This window comes from Apostichopus japonicus, chromosome 2 (genome assembly GCF_037975245.1).
Source record: "Apostichopus japonicus isolate 1M-3 chromosome 2, ASM3797524v1, whole genome shotgun sequence".
Classification (NCBI taxonomy): domain Eukaryota; kingdom Metazoa; phylum Echinodermata; class Holothuroidea; order Aspidochirotida; family Stichopodidae; genus Apostichopus; species Apostichopus japonicus.
In genome coordinates, this window is record NC_092562.1 from 29,141,824 (window position 1) to 29,167,840 (window position 26,017).

Genomic DNA, 26,017 nt, shown 5'->3' on the forward strand with positions numbered 1-26,017 from the left:
TATAATATCAGCTTTGTATCATCATATCCATTACTTATTGATTACTTGATTATTATCGTTTCATAATTACAATATATAAAACATATTCCATCACAGTTGTGCACAATAATACACAATTACAAAAACACCACAGACTCTCCCCCCTCAAACTGATGTAGAACCATTAGTACTTTACTAAATCTTCAACCATGACGATGTTTCGCTCAATCCGTATCTAGGTGGGTATTTTATCCCTCAGGTACTGTAGTAGCGCAACGGTGCCCTTCGCCAGCACGGCTGCTCTTGGATTCCGAAAAGCATTACCTCCCAGTTGAAGGGATCTGAGGAAAGAAACCAAGAACACAGTCCATGTATGCATGCTTGCACAGTGTATATATATCAATAATTGTAAATACAAATGTTTTAGCCCTGAATCTAAGGACTTGATTCAATGCACTATGATTAAGGTTTCATTTGAATCACCAGAAATGTTTGCTTGTATTTGACTCAGCATTGTTATATGTTTACATACAATACAAATACATAAACTAATGTTTCTGAGCTACACAACTATGAAAGAGTCTTTGCAACTGTTAACTACTTTTTAATGATCCTTATGCCAAAAAAACAATGACACAATTAAAAAGAAAGATCTTAAAGGGTATATCTGAGCTAGACTTATAAAATTATTTTAAATAATTCTGAGCATACTTGGTAAAGTTATGGACAAACCTTCAAGAAAGAAGTGTGTGCTTTATACTGTTTACATCTCCAAAGATTTTTTAGTGTTGAAATATCTTAATTAATAACATTTCCTTGCTGAAATGTGCTACAGCTATGAGTGGTCCAAACTCTGTGTTAATTCGAATATGTCACACTATGTGTGAAGTTCACTGTGAACTAAGGAATGTGCAGGTACTTTGCCCAGAAATGTACGTCAGAGATTTCTAAATGGAATTCTCGGTGATTTCTTGAAAGTGACTGCAGCTTTTCCAGTTTCGAATAACTTGAAAGACCGATATGTGGATGGAGAATCCCCATTGAACATTGTTTTGTGAATTAATTTACTATTTTGATGGTGCAATAAATTGTTCAGCAAACTTCTGAGGTAAAACTTCATCTGTCGAGCAGATACCTAGATTGCAGAGCAATCGGAATTAAAGATGTTGTAACTTGTTTCTGTAATAGATGGCGCTATTCAAAAGGAGAAGACGGCCTGGACTTCTGGAATATATCAATAAATAGATGGCGCTATTCAAGAAGAGAAGACAGCCTGGACATGCTGGAATATATCAATAAGTTATCTGCCAGCTTTCTTGAGTGATCAGCAGTGACAATTGGGGAATTATTATTATTAGATTTCAATTTTTTTTTTAAATAGAATCAAACTCCACACTGAACTGATATAAGGCTGCTTTTGGTGGACACTTCCAGCTACATGAATATACTGCCTATGTAAAGTATGCTTTGGGACCTAATTTTTGTACTAATTTACCAGAGAGAAGAGGTACAAGTTTGTCTAATGTCACGATGGTTGTATTTAGTCTACGAAATATATCCTTCCTACTTCGAATACATTTTGATGGTTAAACTAGATATATGAGAAATGAATATAAACACACTCATGTATAATTAACAATATGGCCAAACTGTAAGCTTGATAAAATTTATCTGCTGTTAAATCTTTATTTGAATATTCATGACAAAAAATTGTGAATCACTCACAGTTGGGACGATTTTCTAAATGCTTTTACCACTCCGTACTATACTTTCATATCATGTTTCAAAGCAGTGGTACTGATAGTATGTACAGTTCCTAACTGAACTTACTAAATAACCTAATTCCTAACTAAACAAACAGGACATTTCTACTGCTCCTCCTGTTAGTACAATTTCCTGAAGCAGAGACGAAGGTACATTTTACAAAAGTCATTGTCCAAAATGTGTGTACACATCAGCCAATTTCACATCTTTTGCTAGAAATAGCCGTTTTACATACACCTGATATGCAAAACGTCTTAGACAAGAATATGATCAGATTATAAGGACTTACCGCAATGATTCCATTTTGCCAAGCTCTGGAGGGACTTGCCTGATGTCGTTGTTTTGTAGATCCAGTGTCGACAATTTCGTCAACTTCAGAAGCCCCGAGACGTTGATTTCCGTGATTTGATTATCGGACACCAAGAGATTCTCCATATTGGTCCAGGAATAGATGACGGGAGGAATCTCCGAGAATCTATTTGCAGATATCACAAGCTCTCTCATGGCCTGGAGGGTTTCCAACTCTGCTGGTAGGGTTGATAAGGAATTGTTCCTGCAGAGTAAATATAAAATAAAATCGAAAACACAGAATACAAGCAGCTCTGTTTCATACTGGGACATGGAAGCTATAAGATACTTTAATCGACTCTAAATTCTCTAACCTGTCACTTATCCATGGGAGAGGCAAAAAATTATCATTTGGTCTGGAAAAGATATGAGAAACAGCTGTTTATTTAAAATATTTAAGGTTTATTTAAAATAGTGAAGTAAGATCTGTATCACAGGTTTCCTAACATGAGCTCAAACAATTTCTGTAGATTCTGTTTATTAACATTTCTTTGTATACGAAAATATATACATCTTTGTGTTCACCATGCTCATTAACCTGTCTGTATTCTGTGTGTATTTGTACCTTCTGTTACTGTTACTTGTCATTTAGCCTCTGATGAAGATCCTGCTAGGATGGAAACGTCAGGCCAACTTACTTTTACATGAAAATAAATACGATAGAATTCTAAGTATTAGAACCACAAAACGAAAAACAAAATAAAGAAGAACACTATCTTCAATTTTGATCTTTGAAAGCAAGTTAGAAGAAAGCATTACAATATTACTGGAATATCAATATATAACAAAGGGGCAGATCCGGGATCCATTTTGAAGATATAAAACTTACCGGAGATCCAGCACAGAGAGGGAGGTCATCATCTTGAAGTCAGAGGGGATGGACGAAATTCTATTTGAACCGAGATTAACCTCAACGACCGTTCTTGACAGCAGAATCAGACTATACAGGGTAAGGCCAAAGAGAAACATGACAGGTGGTTTGAAGTAGTAGAACATGGAAGGTAGACAGTAATGTTTTACTCTTCATTGCAGAATGTCCAATGTCTACCACTTTCTGATCCAAGTTTAAAAACTTTCCTTTAAAATGTTGGTCACGTATAACCTCGACCCAACTTTAAGTTAACTGGACTACGGAAAAACCTGAATATTTAATCCAGACAGGTTGGGGAGGTCGTTTAGATTATATCAAAAAATTTGGTTAATGAAGGATATGTTATAGTATATACTTTTGCCAGGGCATGGCATAGTATGTTCCAAAAAATTTAAAAACACTACAATCATGTGGCCGCATCCTTCAAACATCAGCAAAATGTGTTTTTTTTTCCTTATCGATGTCAAAACATTGTATAAACAGTCCGTACTGGACTGTGTCAGAGATAAATGTGTGGTAATATTTAATTATGTATGATTGTATTGCAGATTTGAAAATATTATGAGTACAGATAAAATAATTCCACATAATCCACATTTCCTGTTGACATAAGCAAAACCCATCTTGAACATTTTACTACAGTAGTTAAAGATTATTTGATACAAATGGTGCTCTTTAAACTAATAAACAAATTGAAACTGAAGACCTAAGTCCATTGATATTGACAGGTGTACTTACTAGGACATTGCCCCATCTCCCGCCCCCACACCCCCCCCCCATTCTTGTACGGGAGACAAGGATAAATTATCCCCACCAGGTCACAGAACTAACAACTAGTATAGAAACAAGACTTTTGATGGAGGTGGAATTCCCTTCTGTATTATTATGCACATGCAAGATGCAAATATACTTAATAACCCTTGATTGTCAAGCACTAAGAACAGCCTTTCCATATGATAATTTAGACTGGACATAGTTCATTTGTTATTCTGTATATTTCTATTGGTTCCAACCATAATATAAAAATTTATAAATATTAGTTAGGACATATTTGTAGATTTATAAACTGTTTTAAGCAATAGATCAGAAAACATCCAATACTCTGATTATATGTTAAATTTACATTGACTGAGGCATATATAGGACCTTCATTGAGGTAAAAGGAACTTGCTATAACATGTCTCAGACTGTGATGGCAATAGGTGTGAGCTAGACTATTCAGGTAATGAAAAAACTTTTGATTGAATGACTTACTGTTCGGGGACTTGAGTTAAGAGGTTCTTGCTGAAATTCACACTGGTTACTTGTTTTTCTTTGGCAGGTTCCCACAAATGAGCCGGTATTGAAGTTGCCTTCTTGTCACTGCACCAAGAAAAGTTGATACACAAGAGGCTTGACATTAATTTACAAACTACAGGAATATAGTATCATTTATTAGACTACGAAACAAAACAAATGTCATCTTAAACAAGTGTCACAGACAATTAGTATGATGAGCACCTCAGTCTCTTAATACAACATTAACAAAACATGAAGTAAATAAACACATATTAGGGTGGTGGCTAAACAAACTCCTATCAACTAGTTAATAAAGAGCATCAAGCAGTATCCTTTTCCTACATAACTTTGTGCCTTAAAACATTTGCAAGTGATGATATTACATTCTTCACTTGATTTTGTCAATGATCCTGTTGTTGTGAAGTATCATCATGAATAAGCTCCTTTGATTGGTCAGGATATCTTTATGAAATTGTTAATTCCTGTTCTCTCCTATCCTGAGTCTTTGCCTCTTACTTGTAGACCAGTGTCTTCCCAGAGACTACCATGCTGGCTCCCATTGCACTGGAGGGGTCAGAGGCGGACTGCTCACTACCATTCTGGGCATCACCTGCTGCAGGTTCCTCTATACGGCTACGTAAGTACTTCAACAGTCCCATTGTACCCCTCTGAGAGAGAAACAATTTAATATGAAAGTGGTACTATTCAATATCTCTTCTATTATATTGATAATTGGTCTCTTTCATATTTACATTAATGATATCTCTTTTATTATATTGATGACTCCTCTCTTTCATAGTTACATTGATAATATCTCTTTAATATATTGATATCTTGCCTCTTTCATAGTTACATTGATGATTGACAATTTACCTCTTTCATAACTTATATTGATGATATCTCTTTTAATATATTGATAACCAGTCTCTTTCATAGTTAAATAGATGTCTCTTCTAATATATTGATAACCTGTCACTTTCATAGTTACATTGATGATGATAATTTACCCCTTTCATAGTTACATTGATGATATCTCTTCTGATATGGTAATTTGTCTATTGCATAGTAACATTGATGATTGATAATTTACCACTTTCATACCTATACATTGATGATATCTCTCCTGTTATGTTGGTAATTTGTCTATTTCATAGTAACATTGATAATTTATCCCTTTCATACTTACATTGATGATATCTCTCCTGATACTCCTCAAAGGGTTACCTTCCAAGATTAAGGACTTCAGATTAGCTAATGTACCAAGCTTAAAGGGCAGGCTGGAACAGATGCAATGAAATTTGGTATAAAGTCAATATCAAACTTTCCAAGAATATTTATTTTCTTTTTAAAGTGACATTAAGTGTTACACTTGTCTTTAGCTTCATACAACACCCCTTTACAACCTGTGATGATTCTACGTAAAAGTAACAAACCTACTAGCAGTAAAACAACACATTGACATAAGTGCTTCAACATGCAGTAATCTACATAAACAAAAGAAACTAATTAATCTACTACTGTCTTCAATATAATTAGTCATTTCAAAGATAGACAATCAAAAGACTTCAAGTCTGAGGTCAATTGGGCCCTTGTTCTAAAGATGGGTAATTAGAACGCTGACTTGTTTCAGTTATATGCAAATATCAAAGACAAAATGATTAAAGTTTATGCATCTAGAAGAAACTAGGTAACTCACTATTGGAGTATCGTTAAAGTTAGGCATATGGCCAAGAAACTTCACTACTGCTTAATTATGTGTAAAAGTTTCGATCCTAGCAGGATCTTCTTCAGAGGCAATTGTCATTTAGCCTCTGTGGAAGATCCTGCTAGGATAGAAATGTCAGGGCCACTTACACTTACTCTTACACAGGCTCTGAGTGGATAAGCAGTTTGCTAACAGTTTTGTTTTATTTTGATTCACTGTTTCATTAATACAAATGTATAACAAAAGTTAACTCATTATTGTTAAACTTATGCATATATAATAAAGGTAATTCATTGTTTTCCTTACCTTGAGAGATTGTTGTTTGTTAAGTCTAATCTCTGTAACTTTTGCAGACAGGTGATTTCCTCCGGTAGAGTGGAGATCTTGTTGTCCCGTAAGTCTAACACAGATATTCCAGGAATGCTCTGAAGGAATTCCAGACTCAATGACTCGATACGATTGTTCCCCACGTGGAGCTCCTGAAGTGAAAGAAGAAAATCCGCAATATTGGATAGAATCATTCTCAGTCTGACTAGCCAAATGGAAATTAAAAAAGTAAATCAAACTACATTATTAGCTAAAGCTCTTACAACCACAAACTATTACAATCACAAACTTAATCAAAACCGAACTTGATAAAACAAAAACATTACTGAGACAATGTCGGTTCTCTAAAACATTTACCACTAAACTGGTATTTGTAGTTTCTACTTACAATGTCCTGTTGCTCTACTTAAAAGTTTCATCTGAGCTACTTTGGGGGTTAGTTTCATAAAGAACACTGTAGATTTAAAAGGCTTGATTTAAGAACACGAAACATTCTCACCTTTAACGAATCTGTTGTTTTAAACACTGGTAGCTCTGTTAGCTGGTTGTGTCTGAGGTAAAGCTGCTCCAAAGATGACATGTAACCAATCTCTGATGGTAATTCCTGAAGTTTATTGTGGGTTAGATCCAATGTCCTCAATCCTTTATAATTCAAGATGAAGACAAAGAGCATCTACTTAATAGCTTTATATAGAAATATGAATAAGACAACCATATGAAGTTTATTGTGGGTTTATCCAATGTCCTCAATCCTTTAAAATTATAGTTGAAAGAAAAGGGCATCTGCTTAATAGCTTTAAATAGAAATATGAATTAAACAGCCATATGAAGTTTATTGTGGGTTAGATCGAATGTCTTCAACCCTTTATAATTTAAGTTGAAGGCAAAGAGCATCAACAAAATAGCTTTATATAGAAATATGAATAAGACAGCCATATGAATTTAAGGTAGTAAATTTGAAGATAGTCAATGCAATTGCCTTGATGAACTACATTGAACAATTAACAACTTGGACATGGATTGATTAAAGGTACAAGAATTAATGAAGAGAAATATCCGTACAGAGCTTGTGAAACAATCCACAACAATACAACATCAAAGCTTGTTCTGCTCCTGAGGTAAGAAATGTTACAGTTTATTGATTTTATTTGGATGAGAATATTTGTGCAATAATTTGTGACGTCATACATGAGCTACACCAGCAAGTTACTGGTGTTTTAACCTTAAAACCTGAAATCATTAGATAACATTTGAAAATAATTCAACTGCGTGCACAGGTTGTTATTTATTCTGGTAAAGGTATGATCACCTGATTCAAGTTAATTTACATAAAAGTGTCCAATTGTGAAGTAGTCATTATTAGTCATTTTGCACCTGTGCAACAAATAGCCATGAAAATTGGATTTGTTGTCCATGTTTGATAAGACAAATTACTGTGCAATGAACTTATCCAAATAAAAGGAACAAAGTTTATATCCCAGGAAATGGAACAAGCTATGAAGACAGTAAATTGGACTAAAGTGTTTCTTTTCACTTGCTCTGTATTATAAATGTAGTTTTAAATTTTAGACTATATTATTCTACCTCATTAAAAATGGTTTAATTGAAAACTCGACTAACTTCTGTCATAGTTTTTACAGAGCTAGGGATTGTGGCTGCACAAACTGCAAATGGTCCTCCTATAATATTAATCTATGTACTTTCCCTTCAGCTGAGCAAACACACAAAGCCATTCATAGGTGACGAGTTTTGTCAAGGCCTTCTTTGCCATCTTTTATATATAAAAATATGTATAAAATTAAAAGTAATTAAAGAACATGTTTACATTTGGCAGCCAATCTAAAAGCATTTTCATAACTTACTGAGATTTCATTTAATCTAATTAAGACAGCTCAGAGGTATTTCCAACAGATAAAGAATATTTAGAAAGTCTTTATTTCATTCAATTCTTAAACATTTCCTCCTCTTCATTTAATTTATCAGTTCTTTTATTTATTTCGATTTTGTACTAAAAACAGCAAATCAGAAAATGTTCATAGAGTTTCCATCAACCTTCTTGGACTTCTAAATATAGATTATAAATCCATTTCTAATATATAACATTTTTCAAAATTTCATGCAAATGCTGCCTAAAGATATTACAACTACAAGAAAGATACCTTTGAGACTCCCCATAGTCCAGGGTAACCTGGTTAGTTCGTTGTTTGATGCATTGAGGGCTTTCAATTTCTTCATACTACCAATGTCCTCTGGCAGCTGGCTCATCTTATTATGAGAAAGATCCTGTACGTAAGGTGAAATATACATGAAAAGGGGTGTATCGAATGAAAAAAATGAGGAAAAAAAACGGTCAAACGTTTGGACTGTTAGCAAACAAGACTTATGAAAAGTAATACCAATCATTATGAAACCAAATAATTGCTGTGTCATCTGGCTGGTGAATACCATTTTCATCTTTTTGGGGGGGATGGGTGGGGAGGTGGGTGGGTAGGGAGAGGGGTGGGTGGGGAGGGGGAAAAGGTTTAAGGTGGTTACCAAATGAGCACACCGTTAAATGATTGCAATAAAGCTGAACTCTACTATCAGTAAATGCATTGTTTAGAAAAAACAAAAAGTACAGGCAAACTTTTCCTTTACTTCTAATGATATTTTTCAAATGGTTCCAGGGAACAAGTTTACCCAGTATCGCATCAAAAACGCTATACGAATTACTATACAAGATGTATAGCAGTTTTATACCAATTAATTATAACATTCAATGAGAGATGAAACAAATCCCGAGCCATTGGAAACGTCACACAAAAATTTTGGACACCAAAGTTTATTTCCTGGGTTCTGTACAGCTTTGAAGGTTAAAACCTAATCAATATTTTAAAGAATATTTTTGCCAATCTTGACACAGATAGACATATGTACAAAGTCTTCAAGGAATTGAAGTCTGGTAAAGTAATCAAAGAATACCTAGATGAGGGAGCTATATACCTAATAATATGCGCAAGTCTAGGTTATGTAATGTATGGTATTATGTAAACGTTGTTTACTTGTACTTGCGGACTAAAGCATGAAAATTTAAACCAGAGAAGAACCATATGAAGTATTGTATCTATGGTTTGCTCACCAAATCTTCAAGATGTATAAAATTGGATAGACCCTGAGGCAGTTCTCGTAGGTTATTATGTTCAACATGGAAGAACAACAGATGGCCTAACTGGCAAACTTCTTCAGGAATCTCAGACAATTGGTTGTGACTGCAGAGAAAAGAAAATCAAAGACAGGAAGGAGTTGGAGGAATTTTGATTTGAAACAGAAACATAAATTCAACATAAATAAGAAAAGTGTTTGCCCTTACAACAGAACAACTGATGGATAATTTTACAATTGAGTTATTGTTCTTGAGTTATATAATACCTTAGATTGAGTTATTGTTCTTGAGGTTTATAACCGCAGATTGAGTTATTGTTCTTGAGTTATATTACCTTAGATGGAGTTCTTGTTCTTGAGGTTTATTACTTAAGATTGAGTTATTGTTCTTGAGTTACATTACCTAAGATTGAGTTATTGTTCTTGAGGTTTATTTCCTAAGATTGAGCTATTGTTCTTGAGTTATATCACCTAAGACTGAGTTATTGTTCTTGAGTTATATTACCTAATATAGAGTTATTGTTCTTGAGGTTTATTTCCTTAGATTGAGTTTTTGTTCTTGAGCTATATAATACCTTAGATTGAGTCTCTGTAATTGTTGCAGCTCTCCTAATGAAGGTGGTAGTGATGAAAGCTGGTTATCATGAAGCTGAAACAAAAGAAACAGAAAACATGTCCATTATAACATAGTAAAATAGAACAAGTAAATGAATATTAAGCAAGGAAAGAATAAAACAAATTTAAAAAAATGTAATCAATATTAATGCATATCCTAGTAGCCTTTGCAAAAGTCTTTTTTTGAGAAGAACTTCAAGCCAAAAAGTAAAAGGAGTGAAAAGTGATATTAAGGAGTTGAGAAGGGGAGGAGAGGAGGAGGTCGAGATGTTAACAGTGAGACAGCGAATATGCAAGTAACTACCAGTGAATCAAACTGAAGTACTAGCAGCTATTTAAATTATGAGAACCACTTTTAATGATCACCTGTTGTTTTTCTGTTGGAAATCATATTCTCATTACGCCTGACCACAATTTCCTCTTGAGAGCATCATGAGCTGAGCTTTGATGCATTAAATTGACATGAGTTTAACTACTGCTAATTGGGCAGTTAATGATGTGTATGTGTTTTCAAAGGTTAATATTTTGCGGAGCTACTGTATAAGTGGCACTAAGATTTTACACAGTACTTTAGTTGGACACTCAATAGTGTGGACTACTGTGTAAATTATATACTTGATGTAAAAATATCCGTGCTACCTTTCCTTTAGGCAGCCCAAGAATGATTTTGTCTTCTTTGTAACCGAGTGCTGCTTAAGTAGTGAAGCAACTAGAAACTCAATCCAAAGCAGTGTCAAACTTCAGTTGGAGATTTGACTGTTATGGCTATAAATATTACCTACCGATTTGAAGCTTATTATTAATGCTACTGTGCAAAATATTAATTTTACATGCTTACATCTAAGGTTACCAATGCCCCCAGCAAGCTTATCTGTGGTGAAATCTCTGTCAGCTGATTGGATGCAAGTATCAACTTAACCAGATCTGTCTGTTCCCACCATCGTTCATCGACAGCATCCATCGCCAGGGACTTCCCCTCACTAGGATCATCGATGTTGATACGCCACACTGTGTCTGGTACTGAGCAGAAAACGAAAAGGATGAGCTACAAGGTATCAATATCAGAAATAATAATAATAATATTGAGGGAACATAATATAGGGTACATACATATCAGGAAAGAAAATAATAATATTCAGGATTTATAATATAGGGTACATACATAACAGGAAAGATTATAATGATAATATTGAGGACTTGTAATATAGGGTACATACATATCAGGAAATATCATAATAATATTCAGGATTTATAATATAGGGTACATACATATCAGGAAATATAATCATAATATTGAGGATCTATAATATAGGGCATAAGTCAGGAGTAATAATACAAACACTAGCCTTGATTAATACCTGCTTGCAAGCTTCTGTTGGATAAATTCAAAACCCCTGACTTTCTTGCTTGCTTGATTATTCCCTGGGGTACACCACCAGTAGGGTCCTCTTCCTGTGGCCTCTGAAAGCCGGCTCTTGGATTAAAACGTCCCCTCCTACTGGCCATGGTTCAGCTAAAACTGTATACCTGGTACTGTAGCTGCTGGTAAAATATGAATATGACTTGCATTATAACTTGGTATAGCCTAGCTGTTCAACTACAGTATATATGCTGTCCAAAAAAATTTTGGCCATGGCAAACAGAGGTAGTATACTGTATACATGCAAGTAGACCAGCCATTGGGTTAGCATGCACTTACAAGATAATAAGTACAAACATTATCAGTTTTGCAAAACATTTACACTCAAAACTTTTAAGCAAAGTGGAGACTTGACAGAGCAAAGCTAAAGGATCAACTTACTGTAAGTCATGTAAAGAATAAACAATAAAGAGACAGGAACCAGCATCATCAACCTCAATGTCTTCCCCCATAGCCTTCCAAGCCCCTATTTTTTAATATAAATGACTTGACACAAACCCTAGGCTATACAGTAGGTCTGATGAAAGCTCCTTATGAGGAAACAGCTATAGATTATCAATGTTGTCTCCATGATGCTATAAAGTCAAATAATGCTGTGTAAACTCTAACAAACCTCAGAGCATTCTTTACTCTCTTAGAAATTTTGTTGACTACAAAAGTAAGCCCACCTTTTCTTCTGAGAATGCAAAAACCAAATGGGATCATATCATCATGAAGCCATATTCACCATAATCAGGCACTGGATAAACTGATGTATAAGTTGACCGTACCTAGGCCTTGGCCTACTGTATTTTGCACAAGTTATGGAAGTTGAAAGCCTAAATTTCTTATTTGCTGTTACCTATTAAATTTGCGTAAATACTGATTAGGCCTACATTTTGTACCTGCAATGCTATACGCTAGTAAGTTTGTAACTCATGATTTCCCTAGGCAATCCAGCATCACTGAGATCTTGAAGACTTTGAAATGGGAACCCCTCACAGAAAGAAGGAAAAGGGCCAGACTCATGCTTTTTTATCAAATTATTAAAGGCCTAGTTGCAGTCCCAAACGAGACTAATCCCTTCTTGAAACCAGGGAGGCGTGGCCGCTATACACAAATTCCACATAGTCATTATGCTTTTCAGTATAGTTTCTATCCTAGGACTATAACAGACTGGATTAGGCAATCCTTGGACGTTAAAGAGAGCCCTAGTCTTGAGGTGTTTAAAACAAGATTGCCCACGCATTGTTACTAGAACTGCTGCGCTGCGTACCAACATCCTCGTTGTGATACCCGAAAGGGATTTTTAACGAGTACCTAACAGAAACAGAAGAAACAGAAACTTTTATCTGACCATAAAGTTGCCAACTTCTGGCTCAGTCCTAAAGGTACTATTACTACAACTTAGTAATAATATAGCCTACAGTATATTTAGTATAAGCCTAGGCCTAGCCCTTGTTTTGGATCTTGCAATGCAAAATCAGTATATGGGATAATGCTACTAATTGTGCCATCTGTTAGCAATGCAACAGTCATGCATGACAATATGTTCATAGTCTATCGCGGTAGGCATGGTAATATTGGCATGGCCTAGGTCCCTCCGCTCCGGGTCGTGGTACAGTACTTCTCAACTTGTGTGGCGACTACTGTAGGCCTAACCTCACATAAGGTCATATTCCCTACCCTAGATACTGTACTACAGTAGGGCCTACACTAGTATTAAGTTAATATTCCTCGTACGTGGGCAAAACCGGGTACATCCAAGAAACAAATCCTCGGATCAAGTCCCAAACACTTCCAAACGTTAGGTTATCAATCAACCATGATTTGAATTTGTGGGGCACAAAAACCAAAATTACCTGGTACGAACTATTTGTGTACTGATTTTTCTTTTTCGTTGCCCAATTTTTTAAGGGTGTACAGTAATAAATTCAAAGAAGCTTCCCGCCAGACATAACGTAGCAGTCGTAAGTTTCGCTCGATTTCAGAAGAACATGATTATGCAACCTTTCATAGGAGATTCACAACATCATGAGTTGATGAAACATATTTACTCTTTTCCCTTCAATAATAATGTTACTCAATGATAACAATTATAATACAGTGTATGACCGTGGTGATATTCAAAAGATCTTACTGATGAAATCACTAAATCAGTAAAATTACTGTACACGGTGTTTGGTGCTCAACGATAATCGATAATACATACATGCTCCCAGTAACACGAAAATCAAACGAAACAGCTAACATGTTTTGGCAGTCATTTTGCACGACTGAATCATCGGCAAGTTGGACACGGATTCTCGACAGGATGTCAAGTCCCATATTATATAAACAGGCGAAGTGACAAATTTTAACACGTATGTATATCGTTGGAACCCTGACTTTTGGACTAGCCTATGCCTGTATCCGTTAAGTTATCGTGTAACAACAGTACTCTTGCCCGCCTAGTGAACATTAGGGCTCTAGGCAAAGTTACTATATATGCCTTACAGTTACACGTTAGATATCATATTGTAATGTTAGTTGAGGACTTGGTGCTCAGCTTAAAGTTAGCGTACAGTACTTCACAATAACAGTGCTTTAGTGTGAAAGTGTTTAGAATACATCCAATGAAGTGAATTGATTCAGTGCAACTGACCAACTGACCATTTGGTCTACTACTATTACTAGCCTAGATAAGTATTGACCCCTTGTATTCAAATTGGCGTTGCGACCCTTTGATGTTTGGAGGGTTGTCAGTATTTGTGAAGAACAAAGCTATTGGCGATATCTGTGGTATAAAAAGAAAAAGTCTTGAGCATAAAGTAGCTTCAAAAATAGCTGAATATTTACCATTTTGCAACTAAGCACCATTAATCATTATATGATCTCAGGGGGGAGAGGTGTGGCAATATCTCCTCCCTGTAGACCTCTCTCCCATGCCATAACATCTGCTACCAGAGGGTCCCTAAGATTATGTAGGAGAAAGCCGAGGTCACCAAGCAAAACAGTTTGAGTACCACTAGGGCTATAGACTACACATTGCGCAACTAGATTATGACCTCCCCTAAGGACTCCAATTCAATAACTGTTGGAATTCCGAAGCAGTGAAGTAAGACCGTTTATTCTGTGATGCCTTACTCTATGCTTCATCCCCTGAAGCATTCGCAGAGGCTGAAATTGAAATGTACATCTAACTTAGTACTGTGATTCTTTAGAAAGTAGCATAATTTGTTTCTGGAGATGTGCACACAGCCATTATGTCTGCAGAGTGTTTGCAGAAATTTCAAATCAAAGCAAATACATTTGGCAGACCTTATAAGCAGCTACACACCTGAAATTTTACAAATTTTAGATTGATAAATATGAACATAGCATGATTTGGCATGTTTGTAGTGATGTGAGTTTGTAATTCAGTGATAGCATATGGCTAGCCTGCTGTGACAGCTGTCTGAATATAAAACATCTTTACAGCAATCACCAGCTGAGTTTATTCTATACATTCATAATTGCTTTCTATTTTTCTTAATAGTTGAGTTACCAGGATGTGTGCTGTTAAGGATCCCACATCCCTGGAGTCTGGTTGTACAATAATTCCAGAGAACCGTTGGAAAAAAGATCCATTATTTTCCTGTTGCTGTAATCTGTTCATCAAAGATATTCTTGATCTTCGGCCATACCCAAGTGGATCCCAGGAATGTAAGGATATACTACAGTACTATGCAACAAATATATTGCAATAACTTAACCATTTCTTGCATATTTCTAGATGGTAGGGGTTTCAGTCAAGCTGTTTGTTAAGTTTGAAGAAGACTAGAATGATGACATGGATATTTTTCTACTTTTTCAGTGGGCATTATACCAAAATGGTATATAATTCAACTCCTACTGTTACTAAATTCTGAGTGTCTGTGAAGCAGATAAAGATGCTACAGTCTACAGACATATACATATGCAAGTAGACCTGCCATTGACTTTCATAGCAGTCTGAGTGTCTGTGAAGGAAAACTTTAGGTTCACATTACTTTATGAAATTTATGGAATTTATGGATATAACTTCAAATGTACAACCCAGAAACTAGTTCTAAGTTTCAGTTTTCTTACATAGATAGAAAGCAGTTTTAAAGTCAAAGAATTGACAATAACTGATTTGACGTACTGTACATACTTTATACTTTTTTAATGTTTCTTGAAAAGATTGAAATTAGCTTTAAGGATTGTCAATTTCCTGGTCAAACAACTTTCAGTGTTTAATACATTCTAAAATTGCAGCATCTGATAGTAATCCTCTTGTCCATTCTACAGTAGTAAGTAGTGAAATGTTTTGTCCTAAAGATTGAACAATGGTGTGAAGTTGAAATGCAGGGCTTTACACTCACCTTGCCTTTACAGCCATTTGTAAAGAGATAGTCCAGACCTACTGTAGACAACCTATTTTTGTAACTAATGAAAGAGGAAGATATTCCAAGCATCCTGTTGAAATTTTCATTCACAGACGGATTGTCTTATTTGTTTTTCTTTAAAATCTTCCTTCATAATTGAGAATGTATTAACATATATACACGCTACAGTCATTAGGGTACTTTAATTTCACATTTCCTATTAAAGGCATAAGTTGAAACCCTATCAAGTCCAATATTAAATTAACAAATTGAACAAAACAATGAAAAACACAATACTTTTCTGTCATTTTGCATTTTAATGACATCAACCCTGTTTGCTCCAAGTACATTAATGGTATGAAACTAACAATTTAAGCTACGAATATCTCAAAGCCATAATGAACAACAGGAATTGCACACAATTTTCTCCAGGATACGTACAGTAGTGTCTTGTTTTTTCCATAATTGTCCTTATTCCTTGTTCCTCATTCCATTACAGGTGTCTTTGTTTACAAGAATCATCCTATACGATGGGTCACCACAATGGGCATTATTGTAAAAGCTGAAGAAAAGGCAAAGTTTCACATCTATGCAGGTATTCTCTTAATCTATTGTTTTTTTCTTAATTGTTGCCAAGTTGAACAAAATTGTGTAACTCTAAAGAAAGTTATCAAATATACAATTGCAACCTATTGCAGGTACTCACTTTGACATATTCCAATTTAGTGTAACTTATGAAGGAAATCAGATATATTCCATCCTAATTGCCTTGATACGGTATCCAGTACTGTATGTTATTCCAAATGGGAACTAAAATTACGTTATAATAATAATAATTTATTCTTATATATGGCGCTTTACTGTACATCAAAGAATGATCTCAAAGCACTTCACAAAATCGCATAAAATAATACATCTTAAAATTATTACAGCTGAAAATTATTACAGCCTAAAATATTGCATCCTAAAAATTACAAAAATAAATAAATATCCTTACAATATTTATTAAAGTACTAAAATTCAGAAATTATAGGCGAAAGCAATAAAATATGACAGCATACAATAAAACTAAAATACTAAATTATTACAGCCGAAAATGAGGGAAGAGTATTTCTTATTTGCTCACTGAGGTGGTTTGTTGTTTTTTTGATATAATCTTGAGTCTCTGTGATAGCATATTATTCTGTGCAGAGCACTCTGACCACAAGACAAGGACTGTGAGGAAACACAGTACAATGATAATAAGGTTACTCTCAAGTTTTGAAATTGTTACAAGTTGCATATTCAGGTCAAGTCCCTAGTGTTTAATCATGTAGTGTACTCCTATAGCTCAAATGGAATTATATCATGATGGTTCCTCTTGGAAATCAGTGTTGAGGTTAACGAAGTTTACGTTCTAGGTGAAAGAATACCCTGACAGAACACTTTAGCAGATGGCATAGCAAGATCAGGCATTAAAAATATCACAAGTCTATTAAAATTATCTATAATTTTAAAAAATCTGTTTCATCAAAAAATCTTTGATTTGATTTTTTTTTCAGTGGATGATGGTACAGGTGTAATCAGCTGTGTTTGCTGGAAGCCAAAAGAGGATTTTAACCTTAGAAGTAATGGAGGTGAACAAAATGATTTTTGTTTATAAAGGCTATGTTTGTATGAGATTTTCAAGTGAAAAATTATGTGATTGATATTGCTGGTATGGGGAGTGGCTGGTTTACATTTTATAGGCACTGATCACCCAATCCTTGACCGAGAGGTGTTCATCTGACATCTGATGCACGAACTGTTCTGAATCTCTGGATGCTTTCAGTTTAGGTCATGTATAGTGCACATCTCCCACTTCACCGCTTAGGTGTGCTTCTGGGGTGAGGGGACCAGCGACCCCCCCCCCCACCTGTCAGTACAGTAGTTCCTAAGCTGCAGTGAACCACTGATTGGCCCATGTGGATTTCTCTTATAGTGCCTCACAGCCTATATTAGCTCTTGACTTATGTCAATCTTCATGGGATATTGTTCCCTCTAGCATTTATAAAAAAACAAAAATAAAGCTTCCAAATGATGTGAGGTCATACCTACCGTACACTGATTCTCTTCTTTAAAGGCTTTACTTTCCTATTATAAATAATTAACATAGTTTTTATCCTTGAAACAGGATACATTTTGATTTTTTTTTTAAATATTATTTCATTTGAATTGCTAAAAGGACATCATTCATTCAGCTGTTGTCAGATACATTAACAAAACACCACCAAATTAGGAAAAATACATATCTTTGCCAAAAAATCTCTGTTTTTCATTAAACCTCTCAATTTCAGAGGATGGAGCCCAAAGCCTTATTGAGAGGATGGAGAACTGGCACCTGGAACAGTTAAGTTGTCTAGAAATTGGCGATCTGGTTAACATTAGAGGGAAACTCATTATTTACAGGGAAATGAAACAAATATCAGCCTTCTCATATGGTAAGTACAGTAAATCTATAGACTGCAATTAATACTGTCTTGGTGTGCAGATTTCGCCTTGCATGAATTATGTAACCGATGAGTATGGATGTGTTAATCATGTTGGCAAAGGCAGGGTTTCATCGTGCCTCCTTGTCCAGGTTAATAAAATGTTGACTTCTTTCGGCACTAACAGTCGCAAATTGGATAGCAGTTTAGGCTGAGTTTGTGTAGAAGTAAACCTAACTCTTCAAACAGTACAGTATATTTCAATGCAAACAATGTGCAACATTTGTCGATAGGATTCATTGTCCTTATCATGTTTTAGTGGTTCAATCCACATGTTAGATCTAATAAGAGTGACTACTTCATTATGGAATAGAAGTTTTGCTTAGATCTACAAAGAATAACTCCTTCATTATGTTTATATGGTTGTGTTAGATTTAGTAATCTTGAGAAATTGTTAACAAATTCCTTCATGTAGTGTCTGTAGAATCATCCTTTTCTTTCAGATGATGTATTTGTTTTGTTTACACAACAGGTAAAGTCGTGGACCCTTCGCATACCCTCGAGGTTAGAGGAATGCAAGACCAGGTCCTCAGGTACACATCAGTCTATGACAATCCTCTCAAATCTACAGAGCATTCTGGCATCAAGGATCAAGGAACAGAGGGAATCAAAAGCATGGTAGGTCTGTTGAAAAACATTCTTTCTCTTAGATCTGTATATGTCCATCCTTTCAAGAACCTTTCATTCAGCTGTACTCATTATTTCCTGTTCGTAGGAAGGTATATCCCATTTTTCCTTCTTCTCTTAGATCTGTATATGTCCATCCTTTCAACAACCTTTCATTCAGCCATACTCATTATTTCCTGTTCGTAGGAAGGTATATTGCATTCTTTCCTTCTTTCTTTCAGATCTGTATGTGTCTATCCTTTCAACAACCTTTCATTCAGCTATACTCATTATTTCCTGTTCGTAGGAAGGTATAGGACAGTGTTTCCTTCTTTCTTTTAGATCTGTATGTGTCTGTCCTTTCAACAACCTTTCATTCAGCTATACTCATTATTTCCTGTTCGCAGGAAGGTATATGCATTCTTTCCTTCTTTCTTGAGATCTGTATGTGTCTATCCTTTCAACAATCTTTCATTCAGCTATACTCATTATTTCCTGTTCATAGGAAGGAATATCGCAAGAAGTAGCTGAGAAGATATTGCTCGTATCAACCAGGGAAAAATATCAGAATTTTCACTTGTATGAATTGGAAACTGTTCCTGATATCTATAAAGTTTGCTGTCAACCCTGCGAAGAATTCATCAATGGAAAGGTATGGTAGAATATTGATTTTTTACTACCATGTGAAAGTACACTATGTTTATTTATCTATTTGTCACCTGCAACTCACACTCAACCTGAAACTTGGGACCCAATATCAAGGTTGACAGGGTTTCTTAAGAAACTTTAGTGGCAGCAGATTTATTTAATTTAAATCAGTTTGTAGTTGACAAAAGAACATAAGAAGCAAGGATGAGAAACGAAACAGCAAGCATTAAATCATAAAGATATAGAAATCAAAATCAAATCAACAATACATGTACATTAAGTGAGATAATCAAGAACAGATGGTAGGTTGAGACTTTAGATGCTTTAAAGAGACGAAGGAGGCTTCCAGAGGAAAATCTAGATCATTTCCAATATTTGAACCAAATTTTGGGGCAAAATACAGTGTACTGTAAGTCTTGAAAGAGTCTGTATCAATTGTTTGATAGAATTAAGATGATGAGGGATCTTGTGGGTCTTTGATCTAGTATTTCGGGGGTGCATGATGGAGAGATCTCCACTGCAAAAACAGATTCTTGAAGAATCTGGGGCTGCTGGGATTACATGTGGAATGTTTACATAAGTGCGATGCCAATAATATTGTTGTGTTTACATAAGTGAGATACCTATAATATAATTGTTGCGTTTACATACTGCGATGCCTATTATATTGTTGTGTTAACATAAGTGCGATGCCTATCATATTGTTGTGTTTACATAGTGCGATGCCTATAATAGTGTTGTGTTAACATAAGTGCGTTGCCTATAATATTCTTGTGTTTACATAAGTGTGATGCCTATAACAGTGTTGTGTTTACATAAGTGCGATGCCTATAATAGTGTTGTGTTAACATAAGTGCGTTGCCTATAATATGCTTGTGTACTGTTTACATAAGTGTGATGCCTATAACAGTGTTGTGTTTACATAAGTGCGATGACTATAATATTGTTGTGTTTACATAAGTGTGATGCCTATAATATTGTTGTGTTTACATATCAATTCTTATAATATTGTTGTGTTTACAAAGTGCGATGCCTATAATATTATTGTGTTTACGTATGTGTGATGCCTATAATATTGTTGTGTTTACATAGTGCAATGCCTATAATATTGTTGTTTATCCAGTATTTTATATGCTAACTCATAGAATGTATAATATGGGCTAAGACAATAAGAAACCACTCAAGTAGACCTGTTTTTCTACTGTAACCTCACTTTCTTAAAAAAATATTTTACTGAACTATTTAAAGGAGCTCAGTGATTTTGACCAAAACAAACATACTAATATCTGTTGGCACACACAAGACTTGTGATAAATTTATTTTCAAGTATCACAAAAGACACATCCAGGGTTTGATTGTACTTTAATATAACAGTGTGTTATTCGGTTCTGTGTGGTCAGAATCGTTGTCTTACTGTACGTGAAAACCACCCAAAATATACCTTCCCTGTAAATGGAAGTCTATGTAAGTGCATCTTGAAAATAAGTTCCTTTTTGCCAATTCAATGGAGGATTATTCAAATTAAAAACACAGGAGATGTACTGCATCAAAGTGAACATGTGAATGTCTCTATATAATTGTTAATATGTGAAAGTTACAATGCAACTTTGCCCAATATATTTTTAAAATTTAAACTTACACCTGCTGTATGATAATTTGTTCCTTAATCATATTTTAGGAAAATGGAGAAAAGTCGCCACCCTCCGAACAGATCGCATTAGCTTTGAAGAATGGTGTGAAACATTTACTTGAGAAAGGCCACATATTCAAGAGTAAGAGGGACAGAGGTTTACTCCACCTGACGACTGCTAATAAAGATCTCAGAGACGTAACTTGCCGGATCTTAAGGGCTGAATGTCGTAAGCAAGAATGTAAGTTATAGTGGCAAATTGTAAATATCGGGAGCTGGATTTTCTTCTTGGATTTATTTTATCTTTTCTATTTATAATTATGCCCAACTTTGGCAAATGTTGCTCTCACATGCTGCAAATCTGAGTCCAATTTTATTTCTTTCAACTGGTGCAATTATCCACAAATTTTATGATGGAATTTGGAATGGCTGCTGAAGTTGTTCATATTTGGTATCTTATTTTTTCCAAGCATATGTTATTGTCATTGCTTAGATTTAGTGATTTGCAAGCATTGTGAAACAAAACACACTATACTTGCGCACTATAGTCAGTGTTACACATACTGAGAAGCAATTGATATCTTTACAATCCACACTGAACTGAGCAATCCACACTGAACTGAAGCATGTGACACACTCAGTTGACGCATGTCTCGCATTATAGTTAACGCACTATACTTACGCTGTATAATCATATATATATATATATATATATATATATATATATATATATATATATACGCCAATGTCCCGAAACGGGCAACATACCAAAGAATAAAGATGAGAACAGTAAACAATAAAAAAAAAACAATTACAACAAAAATTAGCTTAGGTTTAACTGGTGACGTCTCTGTCTCTTATAGTCAGTGTTACTGTATACATACTGAGAAGCAAGTCATATCTTTTCACATCTTTTCATGTCATTCTCTAGAACAAGTTATGGAGGCTATTCTGGAAAAAGCCTTCTCTCAAAGAAAACAAAAACAATTAAATAATGGATAACTTAATGAAATATGCATTGAATTGAGATAATATTGTTATATATGATATTAATATATCTTAATATACTCTTGGTTTCAGATATCAATGGCTGCCAGTTTCAACACTTGTACAATAACATCAAGACTAGAACTGACTTTCAGTACCTTACCCACTCTGCTATGAGAAACCTCTTGAATTCACTTGAAGAGCAAGGATTAGTGATTAGCTGCAATAATTATCAGTTCTTGCCAGTAAGATAATAAACAGTGAAAAAAGAAACATCTTACCTTCAAATTATGTGAGCTAACTGTATAGGAAGATTTAATGGTAGAACAAACCCATTGAAAGAATGAAATTGCTAAAGACTGGTGTATTTACTTATTATACATTGTGACACCTTCCAGTACTTGGAAAATATTGTAATAGGCAGGCAGGCATTAATTCTACGACGGTTAAGCGAGGGCTGATGGATTACAACTTTCATGTCAGGTGGCTTCCAATCCAACATTATAACACAAATTTGGAATCTATTCAATTTTAGAAAGTTATTTTAGATGGGAAAACCATAGATTGTTCTTGGATGAAAGCCCACCTTACTATGACCCGACCGGGGATCGAACCCGGAACCTCCCGATTGCTAAGCCTCATTTGCTAAGCTTCAATCGCCACCGCCTTTATCAACTCGGCCACAGCACCGGCATAGTATGACACTTTGAATCGGCAAAGGTTGGTCATCCCTGATTATGAGAAGCAACACAGTGAAACATGTGCGTACATAGCAAAAGACCTTAATGGCTTGAATGAGATTTGAACCTGTGACCTCAAGATTATAAATCCTGAGCCATTAATCCCTTTAATAGTTAGTGGTGACTGCATTCACATGTATAAACTCATCCAGTCTGTCCTTCACTTTTCCAGTTCATTTTCGTCCTTGTTTTAACTGTCTGAATTGTTCACGTAAATTTATGTTAAAAACAGTCAGCGTAAATTTATGTTAAAAACAGTCAGCGTAAATTTATGTTAAAGCAATCAACAAGGTTAATAAGCAGTTAAATGCATATGACGTGACATGATGACTTTGCATAACTCTAAAGAGAAACTTTTTGAAAAGACCCTTAAAACATTGTATGATTATGCTTGAGTCTTGTGCTTTTGAGTTAGGAAAGTCTTAACGATAATATTAGTCTCTTTTGCATCTCTGTGGAACAAGTAACTCATGATCAGAGAAAATAATTGCAAATATTTTAAACAAATTGTATCAAAGAGTAAAGAAATGAATGTCTAAAATGGGATTTAATCCATGAGGTAAATGTTATGTGGAAAGAGTCGACAATAAATGAACCTGAAATAATTTGACTTCATGTTGTCATTAGTAACTAATGTATTCCTGTCCAATCAGTAATTGAATTTAGCATCTCATCACAGGTGTTTATTCAGTTCAAGTCCTGTATTTCTGTCACTCTGTTTATGAAGCAAGTTTGAAAGTTTCCATATATGGAAGTATAAAACTGGTTTGTTTTGGTAAGCCTCACAATTGTATTTATTTTATTTTTATATCAGTACTGTTTATTCACTGCATGTACAGGCTTCCACTCACACCACAGGCCTTTATTAGTACTATAATGAATACTTCAGCTTATTAAGAGAATCAGTGATGTGTTATAGGAAACTTAAATCATTCAAATTCATTGTTGTACACAGACCCTTTGTTTGTTCAGAGATTCATGATTCTTGCTAGCGTTGTAATCTCCCAGAATTGCTCTTATCCGAAATGTCATCATTAAGTAATTCGTTTTCCATGTTTGATAATCTTAAGACCCTTACCATAACAAACTTAATCAGCATCACTGAAAGATGGTCAGCTTCAGGTATAATTCAGTAAGGTCTTTTAACTTTTGGGATGGAATTTGCATCATCGACCACAGCTCAACACATCAGTTAAAGCAATGTTTTCCAATTAGGAGATATGTCAATTTATGTTCTGCTAATATAACTGGTAGTTCATCAGACTTTAACACACACTTCAATTATTCCACTTGCACCGACATTATTTTTTTGAATAGCAGCAAGATATTAATGGTTACATAATGCTTATAATAATGATTATCACCCAGGCACTTTATACATTCAGTCGGAACGTCATGCGACCCTTAGACAGAGCTCACTGCTTAAGCAAAACCAAATACTCTGTCCTTATTCACAGTGAACTTGAACAGTCAGTCTAATGAGAATCATTGTATAAATTAGGATTTAGGCTTTGTGAAAAAAAGAAATATTTTAAAATGTTTTAACGGGAACGTGGGAATAATTCATAGGAGTATAAAATAGTTATGAAACTATGTATTAAGGACCTCTACACATATATTTCCTGGCATGATCGCAAACTTCAAGGTTTTTTTTAATTTTCTGGTTCTTTTTCTCAGTGTTCCCGCCGCATTCGACATTATCCTTAAGTGGTTAGGACTGAATCCTTAGTATGTACAAATTAACTTATTATGATCTATGTGCTTTCTGTATTAGACCCTGCTATGTAACACATACAGGCACAGAAGGCATTCGTTAACTCTTTTCCAATCGTCGATGATGATAATGATGATTATAATGGATGGTTTGAAAGCCAGAGGTTTTGTTTAAAGTAGTAAGCTAAAAATCACTGACAAAGAAAACTTCTTTCCATTTATGTTCTCTCTTTTATTTCTTTTATAAACATTAAATAGTGGGATAGTTGAGGTTTTATTTAAGTTGTAAGCTAACACACCCTATGAAAAAAACAACGCTTCTATCCATTAACGTTCTCTTTTTATATTTCTTTTAAAGACATTAAATTGAATTTATAAAGATGGAAACGGGAAACAAACTAATTTATGTTGAAATGTTGGTTTAATTTTTTTTCAAAATCACTGAGCTCCTTTAATTGGTTCAGGATAACATTTCTAAAGAAAAAGAGTTTATAAACCACATACTTTGCTTTCTTTTGGCTCCTGGACATCGCTTCAGACTTTAATAACTTTCTTTTCAAGTGCAATGAGGGATAAAATAAGTTCTAATTTGGAACACCCCTTGGATCTGGATTGTAGAAACATATTTATATATATATTTATATATATATATATATATATATATATATGCATTGATTCTCAGAGACGTTTGCTTTCCTCGTGATGTTCTGAAAGTCAATTCATTTAAATCCAGACAGGTTCGGTATTTATCTAGAAGTGGACCAGCGGCTATGTTCAAATGTAGGAAACATGACCATACCAAACTAGATTTTATTGAGGGATAAAATAAGTTCTAATTTGGAACACCAGTTGGATCTGGATTGTTCTAGAAACATATTTATATATATATATATATATATGCAATGATTCTCAGAAACGTTTGCTTTGCTCGTGATGCTCTGAAAGTCAATTCATTTAAATCCAGACAGGTTCGGTATTTATCTAGAAGTGGACCAGCGGCTATGTTCAAATGTAGGAAACATCACCATACCAAACTAGATTTCATTGTGTCGCAATACAATGCTACACATGTGACGATGTGTTTACGTTGATACTTTTGTCAATAAGAGTTGGAAGGATATGTATAAGATAGTAAAAATGAATTGTTTAATGTTATATTTAAAGGATTCTTTATCTTTCTTGTGTTTATCTTGATGTATTGTATAATCGGCAAAAGTATACATATTTTAGGTATAAAGTTAGCAAACTCAATTCAAAGGGATTCTTGATGAGTGCTGCGCTTAAGCCTACTTCATTTCTTTTGACAAAGATTTAATTGTGATTAAAAATCAAGTTGGGAGAACCGTTGAACTATTGGCTGGAAAGGGGTGGTGTGAAGCCAATACACACTAG

At 34.7% G+C, this 26,017-nt stretch overlaps 2 protein-coding genes across 6 annotated transcripts; one reads left to right on the top strand and one right to left on the bottom strand.

Annotated features, from left to right (window-relative positions):
• LOC139954993 (leucine-rich repeat-containing protein 40-like) lies at nucleotides 1–13,774 on the bottom strand. Of its 5 annotated transcripts, none has more exons than XM_071955101.1 (14): nucleotides 13,640–13,774; nucleotides 11,387–11,570; nucleotides 10,867–11,048; nucleotides 9,989–10,062; nucleotides 9,391–9,520; nucleotides 8,432–8,555; nucleotides 6,772–6,914; nucleotides 6,252–6,424; nucleotides 5,427–5,517; nucleotides 4,757–4,908; nucleotides 4,217–4,324; nucleotides 2,921–3,031; nucleotides 2,033–2,296; nucleotides 1–320 (listed from the first exon to the last, which is right to left on the bottom strand). In XM_071955101.1, the coding sequence occupies exons 2-14, from the start codon at nucleotides 11,532–11,534 to the stop codon at nucleotides 215–217; spliced, it is 1,806 nt and encodes a 601-aa protein (XP_071811202.1). In that variant the 5' UTR covers nucleotides 11,535–11,570; nucleotides 13,640–13,774; the 3' UTR covers nucleotides 1–214. The 5 variants fall into 5 exon arrangements, with proteins under 5 accessions (XP_071811202.1, XP_071811204.1, XP_071811198.1 ...); XM_071955103.1 differs by having other exon boundaries at nucleotides 11,387–11,567; nucleotides 13,640–13,771; XM_071955097.1 differs by lacking the exon at nucleotides 13,640–13,774 and adding an exon at nucleotides 13,290–13,568 and having other exon boundaries at nucleotides 11,387–11,567.
• LOC139955056 (CST complex subunit STN1-like) lies at nucleotides 13,651–25,876 on the top strand. The gene is made up of 9 exons (XM_071955105.1): nucleotides 13,651–13,790; nucleotides 14,945–15,111; nucleotides 16,294–16,389; nucleotides 17,336–17,410; nucleotides 18,110–18,253; nucleotides 18,774–18,919; nucleotides 19,413–19,559; nucleotides 21,234–21,426; nucleotides 22,266–25,876. Exons 2-9 carry the CDS (start codon nucleotides 14,958–14,960, stop codon nucleotides 22,424–22,426), a joined length of 1,116 nt encoding a protein of 371 aa, XP_071811206.1. The 5' UTR covers nucleotides 13,651–13,790; nucleotides 14,945–14,957; the 3' UTR covers nucleotides 22,427–25,876.
• Nucleotides 25,877–26,017: the final 141 nt, after the last annotated feature.

Excerpts from the sequence above, each read along its gene's own strand:
- LOC139955056 (XM_071955105.1), top strand. The coding sequence starts at position 14,958 with ATGTGTGCTGTTAAGGATCCCACATCCCTGGAGTCTGGTTGTACAATA. Across the intron at positions 18,254-18,773 it reads AATATCAGCCTTCTCATATG|GTAAAGTCGTGGACCCTTCG; the intron begins GTAAGTACAGTA and ends TTTACACAACAG. Across the intron at positions 18,920-19,412 it reads CAGAGGGAATCAAAAGCATG|GAAGGAATATCGCAAGAAGT; the intron begins GTAGGTCTGTTG and ends TCCTGTTCATAG.
- LOC139954993 (XM_071955101.1), bottom strand. The coding sequence starts at position 11,534 with ATGGCCAGTAGGAGGGGACGTTTTAATCCAAGAGCCGGCTTTCAGAGG. Across the intron at positions 10,063-10,866 it reads GGGCATTGGTAACCTTAGAT|CTTCATGATAACCAGCTTTC; the intron begins GTAAGCATGTAA and ends CTTTTGTTTCAG. Across the intron at positions 6,425-6,771 it reads AAACAACAGATTCGTTAAAG|GAGCTCCACGTGGGGAACAA; the intron begins GTGAGAATGTTT and ends CTTTCACTTCAG.